Source organism: Lissotriton vulgaris, chromosome 1_2, assembly GCF_964263255.1.
Source record: "Lissotriton vulgaris chromosome 1_2, aLisVul1.2, whole genome shotgun sequence".
Lineage (NCBI taxonomy): Eukaryota > Metazoa > Chordata > Amphibia > Caudata > Salamandridae > Lissotriton > Lissotriton vulgaris.
The window spans coordinates 70,619,766-70,647,574 of NC_141686.1; the positions used below are offsets into that span (position 1 = coordinate 70,619,766).

The 27,809-nt window shown below is 41.9% G+C and overlaps 1 protein-coding gene across 1 annotated transcript in view; it reads right to left on the reverse strand.

Moving 5' to 3' along the window:
- The window catches only part of LOC147733931 (sodium- and chloride-dependent GABA transporter 1-like), a 292,502-nt gene that overhangs the window by 32,936 nt on the left and 231,757 nt on the right, over positions 1-27,809 (reverse strand). The window contains exons 11-12 of the mRNA XM_086953601.1: positions 11,412-11,514; positions 7,687-7,787 (exon numbers count right to left, since the gene is read on the reverse strand). Of these exons, the coding sequence (XP_086809727.1) occupies positions 7,687-7,787; positions 11,412-11,514 (204 nt within the window). The remainder of the gene's footprint in view (positions 1-7,686; positions 7,788-11,411; positions 11,515-27,809) is intronic.

A 27,809-nucleotide genomic window follows, 5' to 3' on the forward strand; every position in this document is an offset into this window, starting at 1 on the left:
AAAGCAGAAAAGAGGGAAAGAGGAAAGGGGAGAAAGAGGGGAAAAGATAGGAAACCATAGGGATCATGAGGGATGAGAAGCACGCGGTAAGGGAGAAGGATTAGAGGAAAGATAGGAGGTGAAGGGAAGCCATAACAGGTCGGATTTAATTTTCAGAGGGACAGAGGTGGAGGAAGCAATAGAAATTCTATGTTCATCACAAATATAATTCCACCAAGTGTGGACCGAGAGTTTTGAATTGTCTTTCCAACACGATAAAATAACTTTAAATGCAAGGGCAATAAATAGGTCTAACAATTTAGCAGAAGAGGGTGCAACAATAGTAATATCATCAGATAAAGAGCCTAAAAATATTCGTAAAAAAGATAATTGGGAGGAAAGAGATAACATTTTCATACATATAGTCCATCAGTCCAAAAAGATAAAACAGGGGAACATTCGTACAATTGGTGTTGTAGAGTACCTGTAACCTTGGAACAAGACCAACATAAAGGAGAAGAGGTTGGAGAAAATTTATGAATAGTAACCGGGGTAATAACAACTCTATGATATAAAAAAAGTAAGGATTGAGTAATGCGTGCAGCAACGGAAACTTTGAAAATCCTGGACCATAAACGATCCCACATTGCAATGTCAAGGGAAACATGAAGATCGGTCTCCCAAGCAGTCTCTACTTTGGATTTAGAGCGAGCAGAAGAATTGGATAGTAAAAGTGAATATACAAGAGCAGCTTTAGGGAGTTGAGTAGAAAAAAGAGGATAAAGTGGAGAGACAGGAGTAAAGGAAGAAAAAGCTTCAGAGGGAGAAGGTAAGGAGGATAAGTGAGATTGAATAGCAGAAGTTATAATAGAATATTCAGAGAGAAATGAGGAAGGTAAATTAAACATGTTTTGTAATACTGGAAAAGAGATAAGAGAGGAGTCAAGGAAAAATTGATGCACAAACAGTATATCCTTTTCTTTCCAGTGTTTAAAATAGAACGATTTACCTTTATATCTAAGAAATTTGTTATACCAAACTATAGAGGATAAAAAACATTGCAGAGGGGAGAGAGCAGAGGAAAAAACATTTTGTAACAGAGATTGGGAGTATTTCAAAATGGGGTATTTGGATATAAAGGTACAATTTGACATAAAAGTAATATGCTGAAAAGAGAAATCTTTTAAAAGAGAGCGTTCCAAAAGAACCCATTTAGGGACAGGAGTATCAAGGAAGTTATAAGCCAAGGAGAAGGATTGTTTGATCAAAAAGGCAGAATGGTATGAGCCAAAATCGGGAAACCGAACACCACCTTCATTTTTAGGTCGGGTCAACTTATGTAAGCCAATGCGGGGATGTTTATTATTCCACAAAAATTTTGTACATAAAGAATTAATACGAGAAAAATATGATTTGGGAATTTTGAAAGGGAGCATAGACACAGTGTACAACACATGTGGGGTAATCATCATTTTGATGGTGTCCAGTCTACCCCACCAAGATAGAAATAAGGGGGACCAAATTTGCAGAAGGGATTGAATTTTACTAGTCAACGAATCAAAGGTTAATTTAAGGGTATCTTTTAGAGAGGAAGAGAACCATATACCAAGATATTTAATTTTAGTTGGACACCATGCAAAATCAGTATTATGGAACATGTATTGAAAACACAGTGAGTTAAGGGGTAAAACTTCTGTTTTGGATAAATTAAGTTTATAACCAGATATGGACGAATACAGCTGAACTTCATTTAAAAAGGGAGGAAGGGAGGATTCGGGGTTAGACATGTAAATGAGGACATCATCAGCATACGCCGACAATTTAGTTTCGACAGAGGAAAAGTTTACACCAGCAATATCAGGATTTGAACGAATGCGCTGTAGAAAGGGCTCAAGACATAAAGTAAATAATAAAGGGGAAAGGGGACATCCTTGTCTCGTGCCTCTGGACAAAGAAAAGAATCTGGAAAATTGGTTGTTAACAAAAATACTGGCACGAGGGGATGAATAAAGGAGCTTAACTAAGGATATAAAATTTGGGCCAAAACCAAACCAATTAAGTGTACGGAACATATATTGCCAATTAATACGGTCAAAAGCTTTTTCAGCATCCAGAGAAAGGGCTGCCAACTGGGTTTTGACATTTTTACTGTGAGCAAGAACATTAGAAAAAAGACGAGCATTATCAGCAGCGAGTCTACCCTTAACAAAACCCACCTGTTCTGTGTTGATTAAGCGAGGGATAATGGAATCCAGGCGAGAGGAGAGGATTTTAGCAAAAATTTTACAATCATAATTAATTAAGGATATGGGGCGGAAATTTTTACATTGGGAATGATCTTTATCAGGTTTGGGGATAATTACAATGAGAGCATCCAAAAAGGACCCAGAGGCGTTAGCCTCCAAAATAAAGGAATTAAATAACTGAAGAAGTTTAGGTGCAAAAAAGGAATGGAAGGAGGAATAAAATTCAACAGGCAGACCATCAGGGCCAGGGGCTTTTGATTTTTTGAGAGAATGGATGGCGGTGGTGATTTCCTGGAGAGTGATTTCACGCTCCAAGTGAGAAAAATCAACGGGGAGGGAAGGAGGAGAAGGAAGGCCTTCAAAGAATGTTGTTAAGTTTGCATCAGAAGGGTTTGTGTCATCTGTATATAAGGCTTGGTAATAGTTGTGAAAGACTTCAGCAATGTCTTCATCGGCGGTAACCAGCCTATTGAGAGAATCATTAAAAATTGGGCCGACAGCTTTGCGTTCAGATTTGATTTTTAAATAGTTGGCCAGCATTTTCCCTGCTTTGTTCTGGCCACCATGAAATTTAGATTTTATTTTAAGGAGGGTGTGACAGGCTTCATTAGTGATAATTTTATTAAGTGCTGTTTTGGCAAGAATCAAGTCCTGAAGGGCAGAGGAGGCTTTGGAGGTGAAATATATGTGTTCGAGAGTTTTAATCTGTTTAAGTTGATCCTCATACTTTTGCTTGTTAAGCTTCTTTTTTGTAGAAACATAGGAAATCGTAAAAGCTCGAAAAGAAGCCTTAAAAGCATCCCAGGTGTTAGGAATGGAGGTGTCAGTAGGGTTATTGAAGGAAAAGTATTCAGTGAAAAATTCAGTGCATTTTTTCATGAAAGTGGCATCAGATAAAAGAAAAGAATTAAACTTCCAACGACTAAATTTAGAGGGGCTGAGAGACAGATCAAGGGTAGTATATACAGGAGCTTGGTCGGAAATAAAAATAGAACCAATAACAGATTTTTGAATGGAGGGGAGAAGAGACTTACTAATCATAATATAATCAATTCTTGAACGTGTGTGATGAACATTAGAAAAAAAAGTATATTCCAATAAATCAGGGTTATGCACTTTCCACGAATCATATAAAGGACGCGAAGCAATGGCAGATTGAAAGCTCTTATGAGTTTTATCAGGCTGAAATTTACTCGAAGACAACCGATCTGAAAAAGGGTCTAACCATTGGTTAAAATCACCAGCTACTATAAAACCAGGGCAATCTATGGATGCAATGAGTATTTTGATGTCTTTCCAAAATTTGGGGTCTGGGCGAACAGGGCCATATATATTCAATAAAACCATCGTCTTGTTGTGTATAACAACCTTTGCCATTGCCCAACGACCTTCATCATCATTCTGAGAGGAAATAATTTGAACATTTAAAGCTTTATGGAATAATATAGCAACCCCTCCTTTTTTGTTAACGGCAGGAGAAAACACAACCTGACCTACCCAATGTCTCTTAAGCTTAAGCGATTCAACGTCTGAGCAATGCGTTTCTTGAAGGAAAACAACCTGTGAATGGAATTTGGTTAAATGTGACAATACCTTCTGACGCTTGACAGGGTCACCAAGACCTCCAACATTCCAAGAGACAAAATTACACATGTTGGGAGGAGGGGAGGATGGGCAACAAATGGAGGCGACACATGGCAAGGAGATCACTAGAAAAGGGAAGACAAAAAATAACAGGTAAACAGCGGATTCGTAGGACGCTCATCTTAAAAAAGCCAACACGAGTCAAAGAATGAGAAACAAATAATCGAACAAACAGAGAAAACAGTAGAGACCACTTAGGAAGAAGAAAGCAAAGAGAGAGAGAAGAAAGAGAAAGGTAAGAAAGAGATGGAAAGACAGAAAGAGATAAAGGGAGCAGATCAAAGCACGAAGGCTCGATCTGAGAAAAAGAGAGTGACCAAATCATGTGAGGCGAGGGTACACCAGAGAGAGGACATGACCCACGAGCACACAGAACACGGACATTAGGAAATGGAAAAACACAAGGATGTGAGGTAAATATCCGACGAAGAGAAAAAGGGAAGATACATTAAGAGAACAAAGAAAGACGTAAAAGCATTAGCTAGCAGTGTCCATAGTAGAAGGAGAGACACTTAGCAAGTAGTCGCAAAGATTCTGTGGATCGTCGTAGGACTTGGTGCGACCATTATGTGTGATCTTGCAGAAGCAGGGATGTAGAATTCCATATTGAATGTTAAGCTGTCTCACCATGGGACGAAGGTTCAGGAACTCTTTACGACGAGCATTTGTAGCAGAAGATAGATCCTGGGAAATGAAAATGTTATGACCAGACCACTGGAGACGACGTTTGGCCCTGGCAGCCTTCAGTACAGCCATTAGTTCGGTGAACTCCAAGAAGAGCATAATGATGCCACGTGGTTTGGAGGCATTAGAGTTAAGTCGGCCAAGACGGTGTGCTCGCTGGATGTTGAGAGGGTATGACGATGGTTGGAGTTCCAAAAGTTCCTGGAGAAATTTTCGAATAAAGGAGACCATGTCAGCCCCTTCCAAATTTTCCGCAACACCATAAACACGTAGGTTATTTCGTCTATTGCGATTTTCCAAATCCTCGGTGTGAAGTTTGAGCTTGTGGATCTCTTGTTCCAATAATGGAATCTTAGTTGATAGGTCTTGGACATCGCTCACTCGCTGTTCTAAGTTCAAGACTTTATTTTCCATGACCACCCAGCGCTCCTCAATCTGTTGTAGTTTAGCATTAGTAGCAGACATAAAAGGTTGAAGACCACGCACCTCCTCAAGGATGGAGTCCAGTACAGGATTAGTCGAAGAGTTAATTGGGGAAGGCGGGTCATTTTTAGGCCTTTTAGGCTTGGTTCCGGTCTGCGACAACTTCGGCGAAGTAGAGACATTCGCCATGGTTAAGAATACCAGAAGCAGGGATGTCCAATAAAACGTAGAGTTTGAGCCGGACTGGAGATGCAGTACGGTGATAGGGGCACACACTGTGGCAAAAATAAGGCAATGAAAAAAGGAACCGCCAAGTAACGCACTATTGGTCAGTGCGAAAACAGCGAAAAGCCACACAACACCGTGAAGGAGGCATCAACCAAGACCAGACTATGGACAAGGTGGTATTCCACAGCGCTAATCTGAAGTGGCAGGGTGGAGAAGTAGTAGCCGGTCCACGATAAGACTTGTATAAACAAAATAAGGACAAAATGCAGGAGGCAGATGATCACAGGAAGGCAGGAGAGCAAGAGTAATGCAGACACCACATAGCCGTTATGCAGAAGCAAAAAACATCGCAGTCAGGAGATTCAAAATGGCGGCCATTTTACCTCAGAGGAGCTGTTGCGCATTAGAACGAAATAGGCAAAGTGCACAAAGTAGAAATAAACGCTGAGCAGTCAGCAAAAAAGAGGAGCACCATATTATTATGTCCAGAACGAGCTAATGCCGGAATGAAAGGTAGAATGAAGAAGGTGCAAAGAGAGACATTCACGCCGGCGGCAAACAAAATGGCGGCCGTTCGTGATGAGATGTCAGAGAAAAGTTACCGTTACAAATTTGCGGTGAAATTGCGGTCGTCAAGGCTGCAAAAGCGCTCCATTGTAGACTGTCCACCTTCCGACACTACTGTAAACCAAAAAAAATCCGTCCGAAAACGGCAGGAAGGGTCCTCACGGCATCCGCGGATAAGTCCGTAGCGGAGCTCACGGGAAAGACGTCCTCTGCAGATGGCGTGCAAGCCACGCCCCCCAACCATACTTACTGTTATCCTGTGACCATGGCCACTGCTGCAAATTGATCCTATCAGACTCCTAAGCTTCTTTCAACACTGCAAATACTGTTGAACACAGTGTTCACTTCCGCATACAGCAGGAGAGGTGTATTAACATGGTTTGTGTCATATGACAAACCAGGCTCATCATATCAGAGAGGGCTCCTTCCTTCACAAAACTGACATCATGGCTTTGCCCAGTCACAGCTACTTGATGTTTACAAGGCACACCTTGCTGTTATAATAGGCTCTTTAAAGAGAGTATGAAGATGAATTTGGCAACCTCCACAACTTGACTATTCTCTCTATCATTAGAATAATCCAGTTCTCTTGAAGACATTCCTCATCAGTTGACTCTCAACGTCGTAAGCACTCAGATGGCTAGTAACCGCATAGGTTCTTCTCTTTCAGCTTTTAAGACACTGCTTTTTAAGACTGTGTGATCTTTTGGGACATTTGGAATGGAAGGTGACCTCTGCAAGCCCCCAACCTTAGTGACTATTTGGTTCTACATCACCACACCACATTCCGCAGAGCACTATTCTGCTACCTAATAATTTTCATATATATATGCTACAGTCCAAATCACTGTGATGCCAACAAAGTGTTTCCACCTTTCCAAAGACGCTTAATAAATAAGAACATTTTTAACAAGCCAACCTCAAGATTTCTAGTACAAGTGGATTAGGCATGACATGACCAAGAGTGGTGCAATTATTTTTTTACATGAACGTGCAGGTACAGTGCAGACAAATGCAGGATAAGCATCACATACACACATGCACACACACGTGCATAAACAAATATACATGTATACTGAAAGACTGCAGAGAAGGCCATATTATGACTTCAGAAGTGGAGTTACTTGGTGGCAGTGGGGTACCTTCTATCCCCATGTGAGCAAATAATTTTGCAATTACTTCTGTAGCCCTTAGATCAGCTTAGGCTTCCACATCATCCAATGGCTAACACAAAGCATACAGTGATAAGCCAGGCAGCTTGAGCTGCATATCTTTTTGTAATGTGGAGGGGAGCAGTTCTGCTGTCCAACTACTGTTTCCTGTGTTAGTGGAAGCAGTGTGGAGGGCCAACAGCTTTGGGCACATAACAACAGCTGCACATAAGAGCCACAATACTCCATGGAAGGTAAGTGTGGTGAGTGTGGTTAAAGTAAAAAATACATTAGAATTAATCTCACCTCTCCCCCAAATGATTTGCAGGCTTATGCCTTTTAATACCCCAATCTTCTATGACTCTAATTAATTGACTGTTGCTTGATCTGATTTATCAAGCTATTTCCATTATCTAATAGCATTCTTATCCTTTTATCTGCTTGGTGATTTCAGTCTTTACTTGCATGCTACACATTGCTTAACCAAAATCAATCTTACCCTCTTTCTCAAATCAACTCTCCTCCTTCCTACACTGCAGGCTCTTATTTAGAAATAGAGACTGAGTTAGATTTGGGGAGGAATTGATAAATTCTTAATAGGAGGATTCTCAGTGGGTGAAGAATGCCTCATTAAAATTAGATTTTCTGAAAGGACGAAGTGACACTACATCATAATCAATGCCAGAATGCACAAGCTAAAAAACTGCACAATACCAATATTCCCTGTTGTTAAAATGGAACATTATTGCACAGTGATGACCTACCAGGCAAACACATGGAGTGAAGTAGGTCCAGCAAAGCTTCCACCATATGCATGGCTTGTACCCAATCATCTCTTCAATGTTGTCATAAAATCTATCCACACCTGGGGAAAAACAATTGACAATATAGTAAAACAAAGGGTAAGATTTCTCACTCAATAATGCATGGTGAACATATGTTAGAGGCAGTCCAAATATAAGTCTGACATGCAGCTCTCTTCTGCATGAGCAGTAGCCATGTTCTAATTTTTTCAGCCACGGACAATACAAATATAGTCACTGAGATGCCTTAATAAATCCCCAGTAACTTCTCTCTCATGTAAAAGGGTATAGCGGGCTATTGGGATATTGTTGGGGTGTGTGAAATTTGTGTAGTTTACTTTTGCGTAATTATGCAAAATTTGGGGTAAATTATGCAAAATGCATATTTGTCATATAGAGACATATTTTATCAAAGTAGCAGAATTGCATAAGATTCGAAAATTTGATCTAGCAAGCTTAATCCAGAATTTTTGTAAATTAGAGAAATTAGATTTTTTCGTTTATAAAAATTCCCTGATCTCAGGAGTGGGGGGACAGGTTGAACTACACGTGCACCTATCAAAAGTAGTCAAGATACATAGAGGGTGCTTTGTTTCTGCATCCCACAGCAGCCATGACAAACTAAGATCACTGGTTTTGTAGTTTGTAAATTCACGAGCAAGGAGTCCGCACCTGCCGATCCGCGATAGTCCAGATTCTATGTTCAGCAGGTCCCCAACTGAACTGCAGATCAGTAAAATTCCTGGACAGTTTCGTGAAAAAACGAGGCCCGCTGCCATAGGCCCGATCCTCATTGAGACTTAAAAACATTGTTTGAAAGACAAATTTGCGCAATGGAAAAGTTTACTGAAACTGGTGATAGACTCTTTGCTAAATAGTCTTCACACTTTTCCTTTTATATTTCTTTCCCTTCCCCTTTTCCTATTTATTATTCCTCATTACAGCCCTAAAAGTTTGTTTTAAATGCTGCAGAATGCTACATATTGTAATGGTTTTAATTAACCGAACAATAAAGAATTTACTTACTTAGTTTGTAAATTCCTAACTTTTGGGACACTCTTTGGGGGTTTCACATTTACACATTTTAAATCAAAGCAATCAAGACCGTAGACTCAGCCTCTTAGAAAAAGAGTAAGGTTAGATATATTTGTCTCCTGAAGAAACACAGCTTCTTGGCAAAGCTGGGCAGAAAGGCATCAATCATGTAGACCAGACACAAGGAATAAAGCATAACCGATCTTCAACTGGTCCATATCAGTTTTCAATCTTGCCATAGATTACCAATGTCATTGATTACCAATGCAGAATAAAAGAAACACATAGAGGAAATCTATATAGACATTTCAATATTCCCCACTATACTAACTACCCACTATCACCACTAATTCACTATAACCCAACAAGAGCAGGGAAAGATCTCTACCACCGAGTCCTCGGTTGAAGGGCTCACTGGGCATTGCATCGCCCCCATCATGGCGCAGGACCTAATGATGAAGCATGACATCTCTCGTGGGGAAGGGCCCTTGCATCCGCGCATCCTAAAAAAGATATCTCTGGTGATCAATGTAAAATGAAAATGTCCTCTTGTTCTCTACCCTCGATGTTGGTTAGTGAATCTTACGGAACATCACATTTTTATGTAAATAGTATAGTTCGGGGAGGACATGTGACGGACCAACAACACTCTCCCATTCCCGTTTGCTTTTTGATCTAATTGAAATTTTTCCCAGACCTAATATACAGTAGGGTCCTCTTTTGTTTATCAATCTTCTATTTCTGCCCGCAAAATCATATTAGACAATGTAAGATAGAAAGCAGCTGGATAATGTATATTTTTGTCAGCGGAATTCCATTGGTGACTCGAATGAGGGTCTTGAACTTAGATATTGTCAGACCAAAGAATATTTTGTGGTTCTGATGGAAGAAGTCAAATGGCTGTGAACATGCCTTTATATGCTTGTTAAATTATGTGCACTGAGGTCAAATAAATACTGTTCCAGGAAATATGTTTGTCAAAAATCTCATCTGGAGGGTCTGGAGACATGCTGGTACAGCCTGGTTACAAACAGATTGTGATGCAGCAGAACAGGGCTTTTGTTAAGATGTTCAAATAACATCAAACAAAATTCTGATGGACAATTGTCTGAAATAAACTGTATACAAACTAGAGGGCTTCAAAAACGTTTCCTCAAAAATATGTTTTTGTTTCTAGAAAAGATAATATTACCAGCAGACCTGGGAACCCAAACGAATTAGCCAAGTTGTTAGCTTTTCTGGAAGCACGTTAAAATGATAGACCTAATGCAAATGCAGACTTAAATAAAATGAGGCTAGTGGATGGTTAGTGTACTACCCATGGGCTGATGCATGCGTGCTTGCATGCATATGCACTCGAGTGTGTGTCTCTCTGTGTGTATGTGTGTCTTGGTGTGTTTCACTGTGCGTGTGTTTTTCACTGTGTGTGTGTGTGGGCATGTATAACCCACGCTGTGGGGACTGACTCTGTCCTCAAAGCATGGGCTAAACTTGTCAGAACCTGATAAACACTATCCTTGTGAGGACTAGTGTGTTGTGAGGACTGATCGCAGTTGTGTGTTAGGTAATTTTGAGAGACTGTATCAAAAAACTAAAAGCGTAGTTAGATTTGCTTCGGTCCGCTTTATAGCCTTTCCTACTATCAGAGCGCGCGTGGAGTTAGCATAGTAATTACACAATTCATTACAGTCAATGGTCGGTCCTCATAATAATAGGTATGTTTTTTTCTGTGTGTTTGTGTGCCTGTGAGTTTTGGCATGCGTCTATGAGAAATTTTGTAGGTTTTGAGCTTATGATATAGATGCGTGCTGCCTGGCATGTGAAGACTATACCTGGAATGCAAAGGCAATAGAATGGCAAACTATTATGACATCTCACACATGATGGTGTCACCCAAAGATGATTGAGATTACTGCCACATAGTGGCAATCACTGGTACATGATAGCAATTCCTAATAAAGGAAAGTAATGCCAGACATACAGTAGCAATACCTGCAATATGATGGTTATGCATGAGCATATTAGGAAGTTGCTTTGCATGTGAAGTTGGCAAGGTGATGTTTGATGTTTGGCAGCGACATCATTTACTAATATTGAAACGAGGGCAAATGGAGCATTTTATGAAAACCTCTTCTTAGATGCATTCTTTGGCCCTATCACATCTGGACATGTCATCACAGTGTTGCAGTACTATCTTTGGCAAGGACAAGTAAGTGACTCCATGTCATCACCAACCATCTAGCTTAACCTTGGACTGGCCTATAGGATGTGATTTTAATTTGAGTGGTGGTGAAAAGTCCTCCAAACTTGATAGTATGTCCTAAATCTGGAGAAGAATCAAGAAGTGGTATTTCCACAACCATTCAATCATATCAAACGACTTTCAATACCAAACATCTCTAAGTAAAGCCCATACACTTTAACATTAAGAAACGTAGGTTGGCATGTGTAAACTAAGGAAATACTGACAGACAGCAAGTTCAAAACTCTGTAAAATATACCCTACTTTTAAGGATTGCAAGCAGTAGGTGTGTGTGAATACTGGCAAGAGACATTTTATAGTTCCTAGGTGAAAGGGATAACATATTTTTGGAGTTGTAACAATGTAAAAGATAAAAACCAGCTGCAGAGAAGTGGAATTAAACATTTACCATAGCACCAGGAAATTGAAATGGTCTCAAAGAAAACCAGGAAAAGGAGGCACATCCCACTGGCCGAGTAGTAGTCAAATAGCTTAAACACATATATTCCACCCTAAAGAGGAAGAAACAGGGAAGAACAGGTCAAATGAAGAATGAGTGTCTAGGTAGTCAATTAAAAATGTAAATTCATAATTTGCATGACTAATACTTTACAAGCAGGTCAGCATTATTGTGTCAATCGTGATTCATAAAAAAATTCAAACTATTATGAGTAAAAAAACATGTAATTGTGCCTCTCTAGTACTGTACTGAGATGCGCGTTATGAGATGAATTTAGGGTACCAAAATACATGCTTTGCAGTGGGCTGTGTGTCAATTATTATGGGACATCTATTGCTGCCATCTGGATATAAATGAAGATGATCCAGAGAGAAAACAACAAGTCTGAGAATATTTAAAATAATATAAAACTGGACATAACTGATTGGATATGTATGAACATCAGTGACTCTGAACAACAGTGGACGCAATCCTGTTTACTAGACAAGTAATAGCTGAATCACAGCTTCCCCAACTTGGCAGCAACTACTGACCACACACAACTCCAGGTTCCAGAATTCCAGAACATACATAACCCCCATCTAAGTAAAAGTAAACACATCAGTATTTTTACCACCTATTTAGCAAACGTAGAACCAGGTGGCACCAGACAACCCTCTCAATAACAGATTTTAAAGGAACATCAACAAGTATCTAAAGAACTATGTTAAGGCTATGTTCAAAATAAAATGGACAATATTTATGATAAGGTTTCTTTCAGAAAAACTAAGAGTGGAGGCACATGTGTAGAGTAGTTGATCCTTTTATGATCTTTGAAGCTTGTAAGATGATTGTTATTGCATCCATTTTGTCTAGACTGGTCTATGCGAATGCAATATACTCCGGCTTACCTGATGCTGTGTTGTATTGACTCCAGGTGATAAATAACAGAGGAGTTAGACTGGACTCCATGGTGCCTAGATATACATATGCTATCCTTCTGCTAAAAGATCTGCACTGGCTCCCACTCAAGCAACGAATACAATTTAAACTCTGCCACACTATTTTTAAGAGCTTAAATAATTCAGCTCCGAAAATCATTTCGGACAAAATTATCTTGAACCGTTACGCAACCTGAGGTCAACATACACTAAATTATTAACTGTTCCAAAATACAGGAAGGGCAGACCTGGAGGCCGAAGATTTTCGGTTTTAATCTCTACTAGTTGAGGTCTCTTGCCGATGATAATCCCATGTGCAATGGATACTCTTTCCTTTAGGAAAAGTCTGAAGACTTGGCTTTCTAAACAAGCATATGGGATCTAATTGAGATACTCTATGACCCTCCAATAAGGTGGTTATCTATCACCAAGACACCTATGGTAAATGTGTGCTTTATAAACTCTCAATAAAATTAACAATATGGCAGAATATATTCTAAAAAACGCGGTTTAAACCTTTGTCGCTTTGGATTTTTTTTTGCAGTATCTATCAAAATGAAATTTTACTGTGGACCATACCCACCTTTCCACGCACTCTTTATTCCACTGCATCTAGCAAAACTACCAATTTGCTTTAACTGTCAATTATTCAACAGTGCAACATTTGTCATTATTTTATCAATCTTTCGCTGCACACTGAATCTGCTCTCAACTTTGTGAGCCAAACCCTTTTCATTTACCTCACTATTTCCCAAAACTTTACTTTCACACCCCTGTTTCCTGTTGCCTTGGATTTGTCCTGTGAGTAAAGACAAGGGAACGCAATTTAAATGGTCAGGCACCTTGGGTAGCAGTAAATTACAAACACAGTTGTCCCTGACAGGGAGAATGCAAAAAGGCTGAGTAAATATAGACTAGGAATCAGTGCTATATTAAAGATGTCTAGCCGGACAGGATTATTTTAATTATGCTTTCAGTTTGAAACACAAAATAAAGTCGCACAAAGTCCTGCATCCAATGCAAAACATACAACATATAACATGAACAGAAACATAAAACTAAAAACTCAGGCAGGGAGATAAGCGTGTGAATTGCACAGGAGATACAACAAGCTAAAAATAAAACAAAGACACAGTTACACTCAAATAATACATAGGCCAGTGTTTGCGGTGTACAGCTAGACAAAGACTTTCGATCCCAAAAGGAGGATACTGGGATCGTCATCAGGACATTTTGTTATATGCCTGAGGAAGAATTGACGTTTATCATGAAAAAACTCTGTGGTTTTCTTTACATACTCATCGAGTCTGCACGCATATCTCTATGGTCATTGTACCACCCCTTTCCGGGCCGCCGTTACCAGCCATTCGAATCCCTTCATTATAATTGGACATTGATCTGCCTGATTTTTACTCGCCACCGCGTCTCTAACGCGGTAGACTTCCACACCGGACCAGCTACCAAAGCTCTCTTCAATCTCTTCAATCTTTAATCAATCTTTAACTAATTAACGTAAATTGCATGGACTGCCTTCAATTAAGGTCAGCCAAACTACAACGCTCCCCCATACCGAATTCCTTTTTTCATGACAAACAGCAAATCTTCCTCAGGCATTTAACAAAATGTCCTGATAATGATCCCAGTATCCTACTTACGGGATCGAAACGTCGTCAACTAGCAGTACACCACAAACACTTCCTTATTTATTTTTTGAGTGAAATGGGGTCTTTGTTGAATTTTTTATGTCGAGCGTAAGTGTACAACCTCTTGTATACATTAGTATACATATATCTCTGTGAGCCAAATGCCATTCCTTGCTTTTCATTTGTTTGTTTCAATGTTCTTTAAAAATTCTTTCCTTCTTTGTGACCACCTGCCTCTTTGTCCTTCCTTTTTTCCTCCAAGGAGCAGGGACTTAATACAATATAATTATGCTTTGTTCTGTTGATCTGCTCATGAGGGGACGATTTTATTATGTTTTCCGCCTCGTATTACACTGTGGGAGCTCAGACATAGCTGCTTACATTTTATTGCAGCAAACACACTTACAATTCTTCCATGTTGCTTGCATCCTTTTGAACTCTTCCCAAAGGCAGCTCCCAGGCTGTCTTGAAATTCATTATTTTCTATTTGCTAATTGTTACCATTGTGACAATCAAGCTTTAGCTGTAAACATCGTAAGCTAAAGCACAGGTGCCCTGATTGCTTAAAAAGTAAAGAAATAGAAAGAAATGTGTTTCCATTTCTTTACTTTTTAAGCAATGGGGCACCCGAGCTTTAGCTTACGAGGTTTACAGCTATAGCTCGAGTGCCACCAAGGCTTGTTTCATTTGTCATTGCTCAGCAAAAGAGTCTGTGGTGGAGTCACTTCTTGGGCCGTGAATAGCTGCGCCGTCGGCCCCACAGTTAGTGAAGCCACGGCTGCATCATAGGCCGACATATATTTGTGAAGCAGGCTTACAGAGAAGCAGCGCAGAATGACACCGAAGAGGAAGCGTGCTGCAAGAGCTGTGTGTGATAGGACCAGCATAAGGTAAGACAAGTCATTCATTAAAGGAGTTATGTGTATGATACCTTTATGGCGCTCTTAGTTGACTGTAGTACTTCCAGCCTATTGTAAACTGAGAAAGTCACCCCTGAGTAATCGATTTTGGGGACTGGGAAGAAAACCTAGAACCCGCTTAAGGAACAGTTTTCAGAAATAAAGGCCAATTATAAAAAGACATTACAAAACAGGCACGTGTTGACATTTCTCCGTTAAAACTCTCGAGCACCAACCATGTAATTGTAGATATGCTAGTGTTTAATGCATATATGACATAGGGATTGTTTTTAAAAGGTGTTTTGATAGTGTTGCAACCCTTCACACTACCACTCAACTATTTGTTGTCCTAAAGTTTGTTGACAGCGCCATGTTCACGTGAATAAATTCCTCATTAACGTCAGTAAAAACAAGCATTTGCAATGCAATAGGTCTCGTATTTATGCGAGTTGAAGCTATTGGCCTTGTAAATGACAATGCGTTTTATTTATGTTTCAAAAACTAAAAAATAACTAAAAGGCATTGTCATTTACAATGCCAATAGCTGAAACTTGCATAAATGCGAGACCTGTTGCATTGCAAATGCTTGTAGCTTGTTGTATCTCCTGTGCAATTCAGAAGCTTATCTCCTTGCCTGAGTTTTTAGTTTTCTGTTTATGTTATATGTTGTATGTTTTGCATTAGACGCAGGACTGTGTCCCACTTTATTTTGTGTTTCAAACTGAAAGCGTAATTAAAATAATCCTGTCCAGCTGGACAGCTTTAATATAGCACTGATTCCTAGTCTTTAATCAGCCTTTTTGGATTTGTCCGGGACAGCATACCTCACATCACTCACATGTTTTACCTCTCCATTCCTTCTTCAACAAAGTTCCTGCCACCCTTCTCTTTAGGAGAAGGAACAGAGCCAATCCCACCCTAGCACTTCTTTCAAATCTAATTTCTCTGCAATCTGACCACCTGGCCAAAAAATAGAAGTGAAGGTTTACATTTGGCTCGCCACAGACTTTGACAAACCTATTCCTCTCTAGACATCTATACGATCAAATCATCGTTTTAAAGCTTTTTGGCTCAATAAACAGGTAAACAAAACAAAAAAAGAAATCAGTGTTCACTTAGACTAATAGTAGAAATCTAGCAATTTTAACAAAACCTACCTCCAATAACTCAACAGGATTTACATCTATTAACAAGGCAAAATGGTACACTATTCTAATTGAATCTTCAGTGCCAAATGCCTTGCAAGTACATTTCACAAGATTCTCACCAAATTCTGCAATCTGAGTGCATCACCCAAAAATATTCTGTTTTCTGTAACACTGTAACAAAGTATCTTGTGAATAAAGACAAGGTGCTAGAACAAAACCTTTGTTGCAAAGTACATGACATCCAGCCCACTGAGACCACGGTTATGAATAGTACTCTGGACCCTGACCTCTATGAATGATCCGCTCAAGGCTAGTGGACTTGCAGCCTCACCATTAGATCCCTGTCTGGTACACACATTCAAGAAAACCCTACTCTCACTGATTGCTGCTACCCTATTGTCAATAATATTCCATAATCAGGGACTTCCACTCAGACCTCAGGACCTCCTACATATCACCACTCATTATGACTAATCTTGATCCAGCAGACTCAGGCTGCCTCAGATGTATCGCTAATGACTCATTCTTAGGAAAACTGATTGAAACATTAGTGTTCACTTAGATCTGAAACTTTTTGGACAAAAGCATTCTATTTTCTGACCAACAAATTGGCTTCCATTCTGGAAGAGAAACCAAATCAGCTCTGATTTCCAATTGGAACAATCTGAAGACTAGTAAGGACAGCAACAGCATTTAAAAAACTTCTAGTACGGGACATGTCTTGCATTACACACAACTTAGCCTCACTCTATCCAACCGGTGGCATAGTAAGGTCAGGTGGTATCCGGTGCGGAAACTTTCTTGTTACCCCCGGCTTGGTAAAATAGCAAAAATATCTATTTAAAACACATATTTTTGCCATTTTGTCACCCCCCTCAGTGATGACACCCAGGCGGCCCGCACCCACCGCACCCCCCTTCCTATGCCACTGTATCCAACTGAGCATCTTTGAGTGAACCTCTTCCAACCTGTCCGAATCATCTCCTAGGTCTCCTTCACATCACTAACCAGCAGGATCTATGCTGGCATATATAAAGAATTGATCATATCACAGCTCCCCTTCAATGCTTACCTCAGCTCCCTACCAGATCTTGTTAAGTCCTTCAACCTAACATGCTACAGCGTTGCCGACTACACTCAGGTCATATTAAAACTAGCAAACCACAGGCATCTAGACATCTGAGGAATATACCAATGCCTCTAAACTGTAGAACAGTGGATATTGCAGAGTGAACTTAAATTTAACTTACCCAAAAAAGAGATCTAAAAATGAGGAAAAGGTACAACTATGAGTCTGGGATAATCTGACCCCAAGAACTCCTGGTGCCACCAGCAGCATAAATAAGTGAAAAATCTTCCTCCTTCTATATCTCCAGCAGACGGTATAAGCTACCGTCTCCCTAGTTCTCTCTTGTCTTGAGTATGCAAACAGAAACTGCCTGGGGGCACCGCTCGTAATGCCAGGAGTACTGCAAAGAATCCAGAATTTAGAAACAAAACAATTATTACACCTTCATCTATGGGTTCACAGCTAACCTGCCCTTCTAGTGTTTCCCCGGCTTACCCATTACCAGACGGCCAGCTTCCAGGCCCTCTGCATCACTTACAGATCATCCTTCATACAAGTGAAGCTGAAAAGATATTCACTGAAAATAATTTTCTTCTCTAGATTGGCATCACAGCTAACTATCCCACCATGGATGAATAAATGCACCAGCGATTCATCCTTCTTTGAACAAACATCATAACCCTGGAATGGTGTAGAGTCAAAGAAAATAAACATCCAGAACCATCTAGAGTTGAGGAAGGCAGTGTAGATGATCCTACTTCGAGCAGACAGAATGCCATGCCATCACTAGGAGGGGATGTGAGGACTCAGATCCATATCCACCTGAAACCTAGGGAATAGGATTCAGGTGGAAGACAATAAGTGATCAAACACTCTTCTTTGCTCTGCCATCCCCAGAGACACAGCTACACATTGACAGCTATACCATGAGCCGCCTCTGCCTCACAAACACAATAGCAAAATATTTCCCACACAGGCCACACTGTATTCAAAAACTTTCTCTTCATAAACTAGCACCTTATAAGCCTATGTGTGTATCGCGTGTTGCTTTCACTTCACATTTTCCCAATATACAGCAGCAAAAACACCGTACAAGCATGACACTCATCCTCATGCATGACATGCTAACATACCATAGCTGTCCCCTCCAGACCAAAACACTTTTCCACCCAAGCATGCCCATGAATTGCATGCTTCCCATTCGTAGATAAACTTTTAAAGCCTCATCAGGGAAACTGTATGTACATGACTCTACAATCCAATATCATCTCATAGTGGAAGGCAGTGGTGAGGAGTATTATGCACCATGGTGTTCTAATAATGCCCCTATGTGCATGTGTTTCAGATATCTATGTTAATGTTATGTTAATGACCACTTGTTAATTGCACTTCTACCATTAATGTCTCCTGGCGCTGGTGTAGAGGGTGGCAACTGATACCAGAGTTATTTATAAGCTTGTATCAACAACTAGATTCTGTTACTGGTTGAAATAAATCAAATGGGCTCCAATGCCGATGCAATCAGTTTCATGATTAGTACTAACGGTGCCCTACTGGCTCAAGAGAGGGCATTAGGCCAGTGTTGTTTCTGTTTTGCACTAATTGGCGTGCTGTGCTAAAAACTTAGCTACACATGTAGAATTTGTACAATGAAACAATCTATATTTGCTCCAATAAAAGTTATTTGGGGCTCGCTGTGAGAACAATGACCAGTAAAAATAGAAATGATTTTACTCTTTGTCCGTTTTCAAAAATGTTTTGCATTTTCAGCATGCAAACAGATTGTGGTTTTTTTGCAATGCTTCTAGAAAAGGATGTTTCTCCTCATTCAGTGTTTGTGAATATTTGTAAAACTTTGAGTAGACAGAAATGAAGTAATTACTTGCTCTCCCAAAGTACAATTTGACATATCTAGAAGAAGTATAAATGAAACTAATCCAGATTACTAGTCAAAAGATTTGGTTGCACTGCTGAATTTTATTGCATGCTGATAAGCAAAATTCATGACCTTCATGATCTAGGACTGTGTTAGCTTGGCACTTGCAGACAGGCTTATCTCAGAGGCAGTGTGTAAAGCATTTGTGCAAACATACATTAATACAGTGAAAACACTACAAATGGACACCACCCCAGTTTAGAAAAATACTTAATCGTTATTGTTGCAATTAAAGTCAGAATCAAGGTGAAGTAAGAAGTTGAAGTTTATTCAATCGGCCCCACACCTTAAGGCGGTGCGTAGGTCAGTTAGTTAGAATCATAATGACAGTTGGTGGCAGGGGAACGGAACCAGGACAGGGTGGAATGTTGGGGAACCAATGGGGAGGGTAGGGGACGATGGATGCTCTCGCGCAGGAGAGCTGGTAGACACCACTTGCCATGGGGTTCCGGGGGGAAACCAGAACTAGGTTACAACACATCTTCCTCTCTTGAGGGTTAAAACAGGTAAGCTCAATGTGTAGTAAAGAGAACTTTGGAGAAAAGAAACAAGTGAACATTAGCCACAAACATGGTCTCAATAACATTTGGGAAAGGGGGTGGTGCTCCCTGAGTTCCCTTGGAAGCATGGGCATGAGGAACACTCTGCAAAGAGGAGAGTTTGGTGATAAGTAATCTAGTCAACATTTGTCACAACAAGGCCTTAGTAACATATTGGGATTGTGGACGGTTGTCCCTGAAGTTCCCTGGGCTTCAAGGGCATGAGGAACACTCTCTGTGTCAGAATGGGATTACTTGTAGGTTCTGCCAATCCTACCGCTGAAGCAGTGACCACCAGACTGGCTTCAGAGACAGAGTGGGAGTCACCGTACAGCTCCGTTTGGTAAACGGAGTGCATGTCCAACAGGTCCAATTTGTTTCTATCATCATCAACCCACATATCCCATGTAGGTGTTTGAGTGTGTCCCATTCTTCATAGTCTGACTCTAGATCGTTTAACTTGCCAATGTTTTGTGTCGGCACACACACAGTGCAGTTCAGTCCCCAACGTGGATGTTGAACTTCCGTGAGGGCTCGCTGAGACTTTTGGTCCACAGATCTTATGCTGGCCCGCAAATCCAGTATGCATCAAGTCAATTCCTACGTTACCACATGGTGTGGGCACGGTACTGGTTTGAGTGCCTTCCTGTCCCCTTTCTCTGATTCCTTATCATTCACTCCGCCTTGGCAATCCATTTTGGTATTGTGCACATGTCAGCAATCATTTGTACTGACTGCTCCATCGAGGCGGGTGACCATGGCTTCAGGAACCTTCTTCTTGGGATGTTTCCAGGACCAAATTGCACTTAGTTTACGCCTACGCTTACTCGTACAACAGGTATCCCTCACGTTGTCACCCTCGGTGATGGGTCTGGCATCAATTCTCTTGTCGTACTCTGTACCAGTGTCACTTGCACTTTCCTTTCCAACAACTTTCGCTCCGACAGTACGTGTTTCCACAAAGACCTGTCCTCCTTCCAATTTCATCAAGTAAGTTCCACTAGAGAATGTGATTGGGTCCCCTGTGTCACATTCTCTCCAGCCTTCCACAAGCCTCATGTTTTTCCTTAACTGGACTCTGGGGTGAGGACATGGTACTTGTTTGTGTGCCTCTTTACTTTCATTACCAGACTCTTCATTGTATAACCAGCTTTGGAGAAAAGAAACAAGTGAACATTAGCCACAAACATGGTCTCAATAACATTTGGGAAAGGGGGGGACGGTTGTCCGAATGTTGGGGAACCAATGGGGAGGGTAGGGGACGATGGATGCTCTCGCGCAGGAGAGCTGGTAGACACCACTTGCCATGGGGTTCCGGGGGGAAACCAGAACTAGGTTACAACAGTTATCTAAACCAAACTTGACCAAAAATGACAAAAATCCACAATACAGTAATCAAAACGAACTTCTCAGAAGGGAAAAACAGTTCTGTTCAGAGCAAACTATAGATGCAGCACTTTAAACACAAAGTACCTTGGATGCGTCAAAATCATAAACAAGATTGGCCACAGGGAAGGTGATGCGTTGGTTCCTTACGCGCAGGGAAGTTGATGCGTTGGTTCCTTACTCCAGGGGAGGTGATGCGTTGGTTCCTTGCTGCCACACAGGGGAGGTGATGCATTGGTTCCTTACTGAAAGGGAGGTGATGCATCAGTTTCTTACTGGGCAGGGAGATGATGTGTTGGTTTCTTACTGCGGCCCAGGTGTCCTTGTAGACTTGGGGACCAGTGTGATGCGTGAGGATCAGGGATGCGTCGGTTCTCTATGTGGCGGCAACAGCGCTGTGTTGGCTTCTCCAGCTGCGGTCCCACAAAGCGTCGGTTGTTGCAGCTGCACAGCAGGGCCTCCTTTGGAATCGATGCAGTGAGCTCGGACTCCGTAGGCTGGTGCACTTAATGTGGTGTACAGCGATTTCTCCAGCTGGGGGCAGGCGATGCGTCGGTTTCTTCAGCGATACGATCGCGATGCATGGAAATTCTTCCCGCATGGCGGGGATGTTTCGGAAACAAGTGCAGATGTGTTGCGCTTCTCTTAGTTGTGTCTCTTATCCTGCTCTCAACACCTGGAACAACCTCCAGAGGCCCATAACAGCATCAGGCACCTCTTGGCAAGTCAGAACTCCTAGAAAGGTAGTTCAAGGGAGCTGGGGTTAAATTATTTATGTTCCTGAGACTTCAGAACAGGAGGCAAGCTCTACTTCAAGACCTTGGAGATCTTCCTCACTTCTCCTTCAGTTTCTCCAGCTTTTCTTCTTGGAAAGGTTCCTCTTGAATTCCAATAATGACCTCAAGTTCAGGGATCTGTAGTTCCGTGAGTTTGTGGGTCTGGTTCGGTGGTTCCGAATCCGTTCAATAAAGGTCGTCGGAAATAGACGATTTTGGTGTCAGCAGACCGCAAATGACGAGTGTAGCGTGTACAAGTGTTTTCGCACGAATCGATATATGAGAACACTCTGTGTTTGGGGATTTCGTTTGAACCTTTGGGTTCCATTTTGTGTACGGCAGCCTTTTTGTGTGGTTGCCCTCACATAGGCCGATGACTGCGGCCGAACGAGTCCTTGAGACACGTATGCCTTAGCTGACTTCTGAATGACCTGGCCGAACTGACTCCTTGCCCGAGGCTGACCTCGCTGAGCCAGTTCCTTGTTAAGCAGCTGGTCAGATAAAGATCAAAGGGTAGGACATGCCCGAGTTTATAGTACACTGCACCCACCTTTCTATCTTGCTTCTAATCTGTTTCTGTTCCTTCCTTTACGACATAATCACTGATTTGGGTTGATGGTTTTTATGATGGGTTTGTCCGACCTGAACGAACAGGAAAATGGAACGTGCTTGGTCATTTCTGGTGGGCTGGACAACGGAAAGTGGGATTGTCGTCATACGCTACTTTTGAAATGTCACACTGTCATTGGTCAGTTTGTATGAACCCAATGTTAATTTGGAATGTTGCCTGAGGCTTGATTTTTGGCATAAAAGGTCATGCTCCGCTCATTGAATTTGTGCAGTCTCTAGCGAACCACCCGTGTGTGCTTCGTAGATCTCTGTTCCTGGTTGCAGCCAATAAACTTTGGTCTTTGACGTCATCAAGAAGTATCCCGTGTCTCCGTTTTGCCAAGGCAGGGGAGCTCGAAGGCATCGGGCGTTTTCCCTGACGCCGCTGGGTTCTAAAACCCGGCCCTTCAGTTGGCGCCCAACGTGGGACCTTAGACGTTTGTAGAGCGAGACGATTGACGGGTCTTCTGGTGACGCCATCGACATTTCAGTTAAGTATGAGTAGAGCGTCTCCTAGTCCTTAGTTTGTTCTGGCATCCCTTTAGTGGATCGCTTTGATTTGGTACCTGCAGGCCCCAAAGCCAAGGGACTAGTGTATTCGCGAGACTATCGTTTTGAGATTTCCCTTGTTGTTTGAAGCTAGACAAGTGACCAAGATGCCTGGTCTTAGCAGACTTGGAAAGATATTTGGTTGTGGTTGTTCTAAGGATTCCCGGTTAGAGGATTCGTGTCCGGTTCCTCCAATTGGAACTCCTATACATGAATTATACGTGAAGCATGGTGTAGGTCCTATTAGTTATAATGAGATCTGTATACGAGAAAAGACGGTGTCCTACAGTGGCCCCATTACGGTAGTTTTGAAAGTGAGATTTTAGATAATCTCGTAGTGAATTGTTCAAGAAGAAAGCCCGGCCGGCAATGTTTGACTCTTTCCGCATATGGCGCAAAGAAGCCAAACAGAAAGAAATTAAATTAGCGAAGAAGAATAAATGAGAACCAGGTATGTCAATGGTACAAGTTGCTGTTGCGTTTAGGGATAATGAGGAAGAGCAAGAGAGCGAACAGATGCTTAGGGTGAAGAAATTAGCGGTAGATAGATGCTACCCAGTTTTGCCGCCTAAAGAGCAGGAAGACAAGAAAGATCTTGTGAAAGATCCTTTGATGTCGCATCTATTGAGTTCGCCACCCCCTTATGCACAGACTGCTACGGCACCACCGCCACCAGTTGTGGCTGTGCAACATCCAGTTGTTGTGCCACCCGTAATTCCTCCACAGCCAGCTCCTCTTCCGTTGGCTACTGTTCCTTTGGCGCAGCCTCCTCAGGGGCCGCCAACTTTGCCTTCCCCTTTGTCTGCTACTCCTACGCCTGTTTCTAATACTCCTTCTGCTCCGACTTTGGATTCTTCTACTATTGTTCCGTCTTCCCTTATTCTTCCATCTTCTCCTTCTACTAGGCAGCGAATGACTGCTGTTTTTTCTGGTTTTCTGACTCCTTTGTTGGGACAGTTGGGAATGTCTCCAGTGCATGAGGATAGACAATCACGTAGTCAATTGCCTGACACAGATGAGCGTGTAGTTTTGGATCACATGGCACATAGATGGGTTACGTACACTTCCCAGTATGATCTTGAAGGTATTATGGATGTTTTCCGACAATGGAAAGCACCAAAGCAACGATACGTTTTTGAAATGATGTGTGAGTTCCTCCATAAACAGTGGATGGACGAAGTGGGTAAAGCGCCTGAAGAATTATATCGAGTGCGTTCCGAGTTTGCGAAAGGGACGATTGTGAGTCTTCTCGACATTGAGAGAGCGGTGTCGACGTTGTTGTTGTTTCGTAATAATGCTCCTTCCGAGCGATTGTTTGAGCCTGATTCGTCAGTTAGGAGAAAAGCGCGTCAGTATCCGATGCGTGAGGTTCCTCTGGTGTGGAAGGAAGCAGTTCAGGCTGATGCTGGGTTGGGTATTGTAGCTGCGCCTGCGCACTTTCAGTGAGTATGGGTACATGTTCCTTGGAAGCGTGTTGAAGTTTTAGCGACTAAGCAGACTTTACCTGATCCGCGCAAAAATCCGGCGGGATATTATAAAGAGCTCACTCAAACTGTGGGTTCGTGCATCATGAATTTAGCAGACATAGACATGTTGTTTGGCAATGTTGTTCCACAGCCTATCTGGAATGTGATTCGACATACGGATCATGATAATGCATTGGGTGATACATGGGTTAATATTGTTGCTGCAAATGATAGACAAGTTGGAGGTGCTAAGCCTGAAGAACTAATTGCTCAACTCCCTGGTAGGAATATTAATTTCATGAAGACTTTGATGCCCGAAGTGCGTGTTAATTGGGACAAGTTGTCTGCATGTAAGCAGAAGAAAGACGAGACCATGTCTGATTTCTTCACGCGGTTTGAAGAAACTTTTGTAGATCATAGTGGTCAGGATATGACTACCGAGGGTGGCCAGAGATTGTTTGTTGACAAATTTGTGCATAATTTGCTTCCCGAGTTGTGCACTAAGTTGAAGGATTCCGAGAGTGCTTGGGATGTCTCCACGTCAGCACAGGTTTTAGCTACGGCCCAGTACTATGAAAATAGGCGCAAAGATGAGTTAGAGAAAGCGGAAAAGAAGACTAAGGAATTGAAGACTAAAGTTCTTCTACAACAAGCTTATCCACCCCGTACTGATAATCAGCGCGATTATCAGCAACCTCAGCAATATTCGAGGAACTCGCAAAGGAACGAGTCTTCTCAACAGCGTTTCCCGTATGGTCCTAATCAGTGTGCGTATTGCAAAGAAGAGGGCCATTACAAGAATAGTTGTCCGGTTTTGAACAGCGTACAAATGGTGCTTCTGGTGTACGAGGTCGAGGTGCTCAACAAGTGCCTAGAGGTAGAGGTTGCAGACAGAACGTACGTTCTTTGCCTCCACAGAACTCGATGAATACTTTTGATCAGCAGCAAGGTTCGTCTGGTAGGACAGCACAGTACTATATGGATGATTACTATGTTGAAGGTGACTAAGTAAATGGTAATGATTGTTAGGACAGCCATGGACAAAGAGAGGGAGTTGTTTCAGTTCCAGTAGATCAGAGTGGACCCTATGTTGAAGTGATTGCATCAGGTGTGTCAGAACCTTTTCTGCTAGATACTGGTGCTACAAAGAGTTCTATTATGCACTCTAAACTCCCTGGCGCACCTTTGTCTGGCTTTGATAATGTTTCTGTAGGTTTTTCTGGCACCCCCGTTACGAATCCGATTTCTGCTCCATTGTCTCTTTCTGTTGGAACGTGTAAGATCGAAGTACCCCTACTTTTGACTACAGGTTGTAATGATAATCTGTTGGGATTGGATTTATTGAAAAGATTGTATGCGACTCTGTATTGTTCTCCGTCAGGAGTACACCTTACTTTGGGTAAGAGAGTGATCTCTCCGATGTATATATCGAAAGATAGTCTTCCATCTGAATTGTCTTCTTTACCAGATTCATTGTGGGCTACTGGTCCGAATGATGTGGGCCTACTGGAAATTCCCCCATATGTTGTGACACTGAAGGCGAATGCTAAGTTACCGCGCATTCCACAGTATCGTATCTCGAGTGATGGTGAGCGTGCACTTTTAGCGATTAATTATGATCTGATCGAAAAGGGTGTCATTGAGGAAACAAGAGGTAATGTGTGCAATAGTCCTGTTTTGCCTGTTCTGAAGAGAACCAATTCTTCACAGCCTCCTGTATATAGGTTTGTGATCGATCTTCGCAAAGTGAACAAAATTGTTGTTCCACAATTTCCTGTTGTGCCTGATATCACTGCCTTGTTGACTCTGATTCCGGCTACAGCCACATGGTTTTCGGTGATTGACTTGAAGAATGCTTTCTTCAGTATCCCGATTGCCGTGGAGAGTAGAGACATCTTTGGATTGTCTTTAGGAGGACGAAGTTTCTGCTTTAAGCGCGCTCCTCAAGGCTATTGCGAGAGTCCATCGATCTATAGTCAAGCTTTAAAAACACAACTTGATCTGTTGGTTTTACCTGATGGTGCAGCCCTTATTCAATACGTTGATGATTTGCTAGTGGCCGCTGATACTGAAGAGATTTGTAGGGAAGCCACTTTGTCGGTGTTACGCCACTTGTCTGATTGTCATCACAAAGTTTCTCTCTCCAAGTTGCAATATTGTCGACAAGAAGTAACCTACTTAGGTCACCTCTTATCGAAGGAGGTAGGGAAATTGACCCCAGAAAGAATTCAAGCTATTGCGAAAATGAGTGTGCCTACGACACAGAGAGAAGTACGTGCGTTTTTGGGTATTACGTCGTACTGTAGACAGTGGATTCCTAATTTTTCTTTGTTAACGAAGCCTTTGATAGCTCTTACTGTTAAGGATACTCCGAATCCTATTCCTTGGACTGATGAATGTCAAAAGAGTTTTTCTGAATTACGCAATGCGTTGTGTTCGGCTCCTGTGTTGGGTACTCCCGACTACAGTAAGCCTTTCACATTGTATGTCCACGAGAGAGAGGGATGTGCATTGTCAGTCTTGACTCAGCAGTTTGGCGATAAACAGCGTCCATGTGCGTACTTTTCGTCGACTTTAGATCCGGTAGCTAGAGCGTTGCCGAGTTGCTTGAGAGCCACAGCGGCAGCGGCTGTTTCAATCCGACAGTCTGCTGGTTTAGTTATGGACAATACGTTAGTGGTCATGGTTCCACATGCAGTGGATACCTTGTTGAACCGTACGAAGACACAGCATTTAACTAGTGCTCGGTTGTCGGGTTGCGAGTTGACGTTGTTAGCGAGTCATGTGCACTTTAAACAATGCAACACGTTGAATCCAGCCACGTTGTTGCCAATTGCAGTTGAGACAGATAGTGAAGAACAGCATGACTGTTTTCTGAGAACTGAAGAAGAAACAAGAGGGAGAGTAGACCTTAGGGACACTCCTCTTCCAGAGTGTGATGGTACTTTGTGGGTTGATGGTTCGTGCTTTAAGTTACTGAATGGTGATACGACTGCGGCATATGCTGTTACGACTTTGCATACGATTGTTGAAGCTGCACGTATACCACATAATTCAGCGCAAGCAGCAGAACTAATTACATTAACGAGAGCATGTGTGTTGGCGAAAGGTAAACGAGTGAATGTGTATACTGATAGCCAATATGCCTTTGGCGTGGCTCATAGCTTTGGACGTTTGTGGCGTGAACGTGGGTTCTTGACTTCGCATGGGACGAAGATCCAGCATGGACAGTTGGTGAATGGACTTCTTGAATCTCTTACTTTTCCATTGCAAGTAGCGATCGTGAAATGCAGTGCCCATAAGAAAGTTACGGATGATGTTGGTTGCGGAAATGCGTTTGCGGATGAAGTTGCGAAAGAAACTGCGAGAAATGTGATGAGTCAAATGCATGTTGCAGGTCCGGCGAG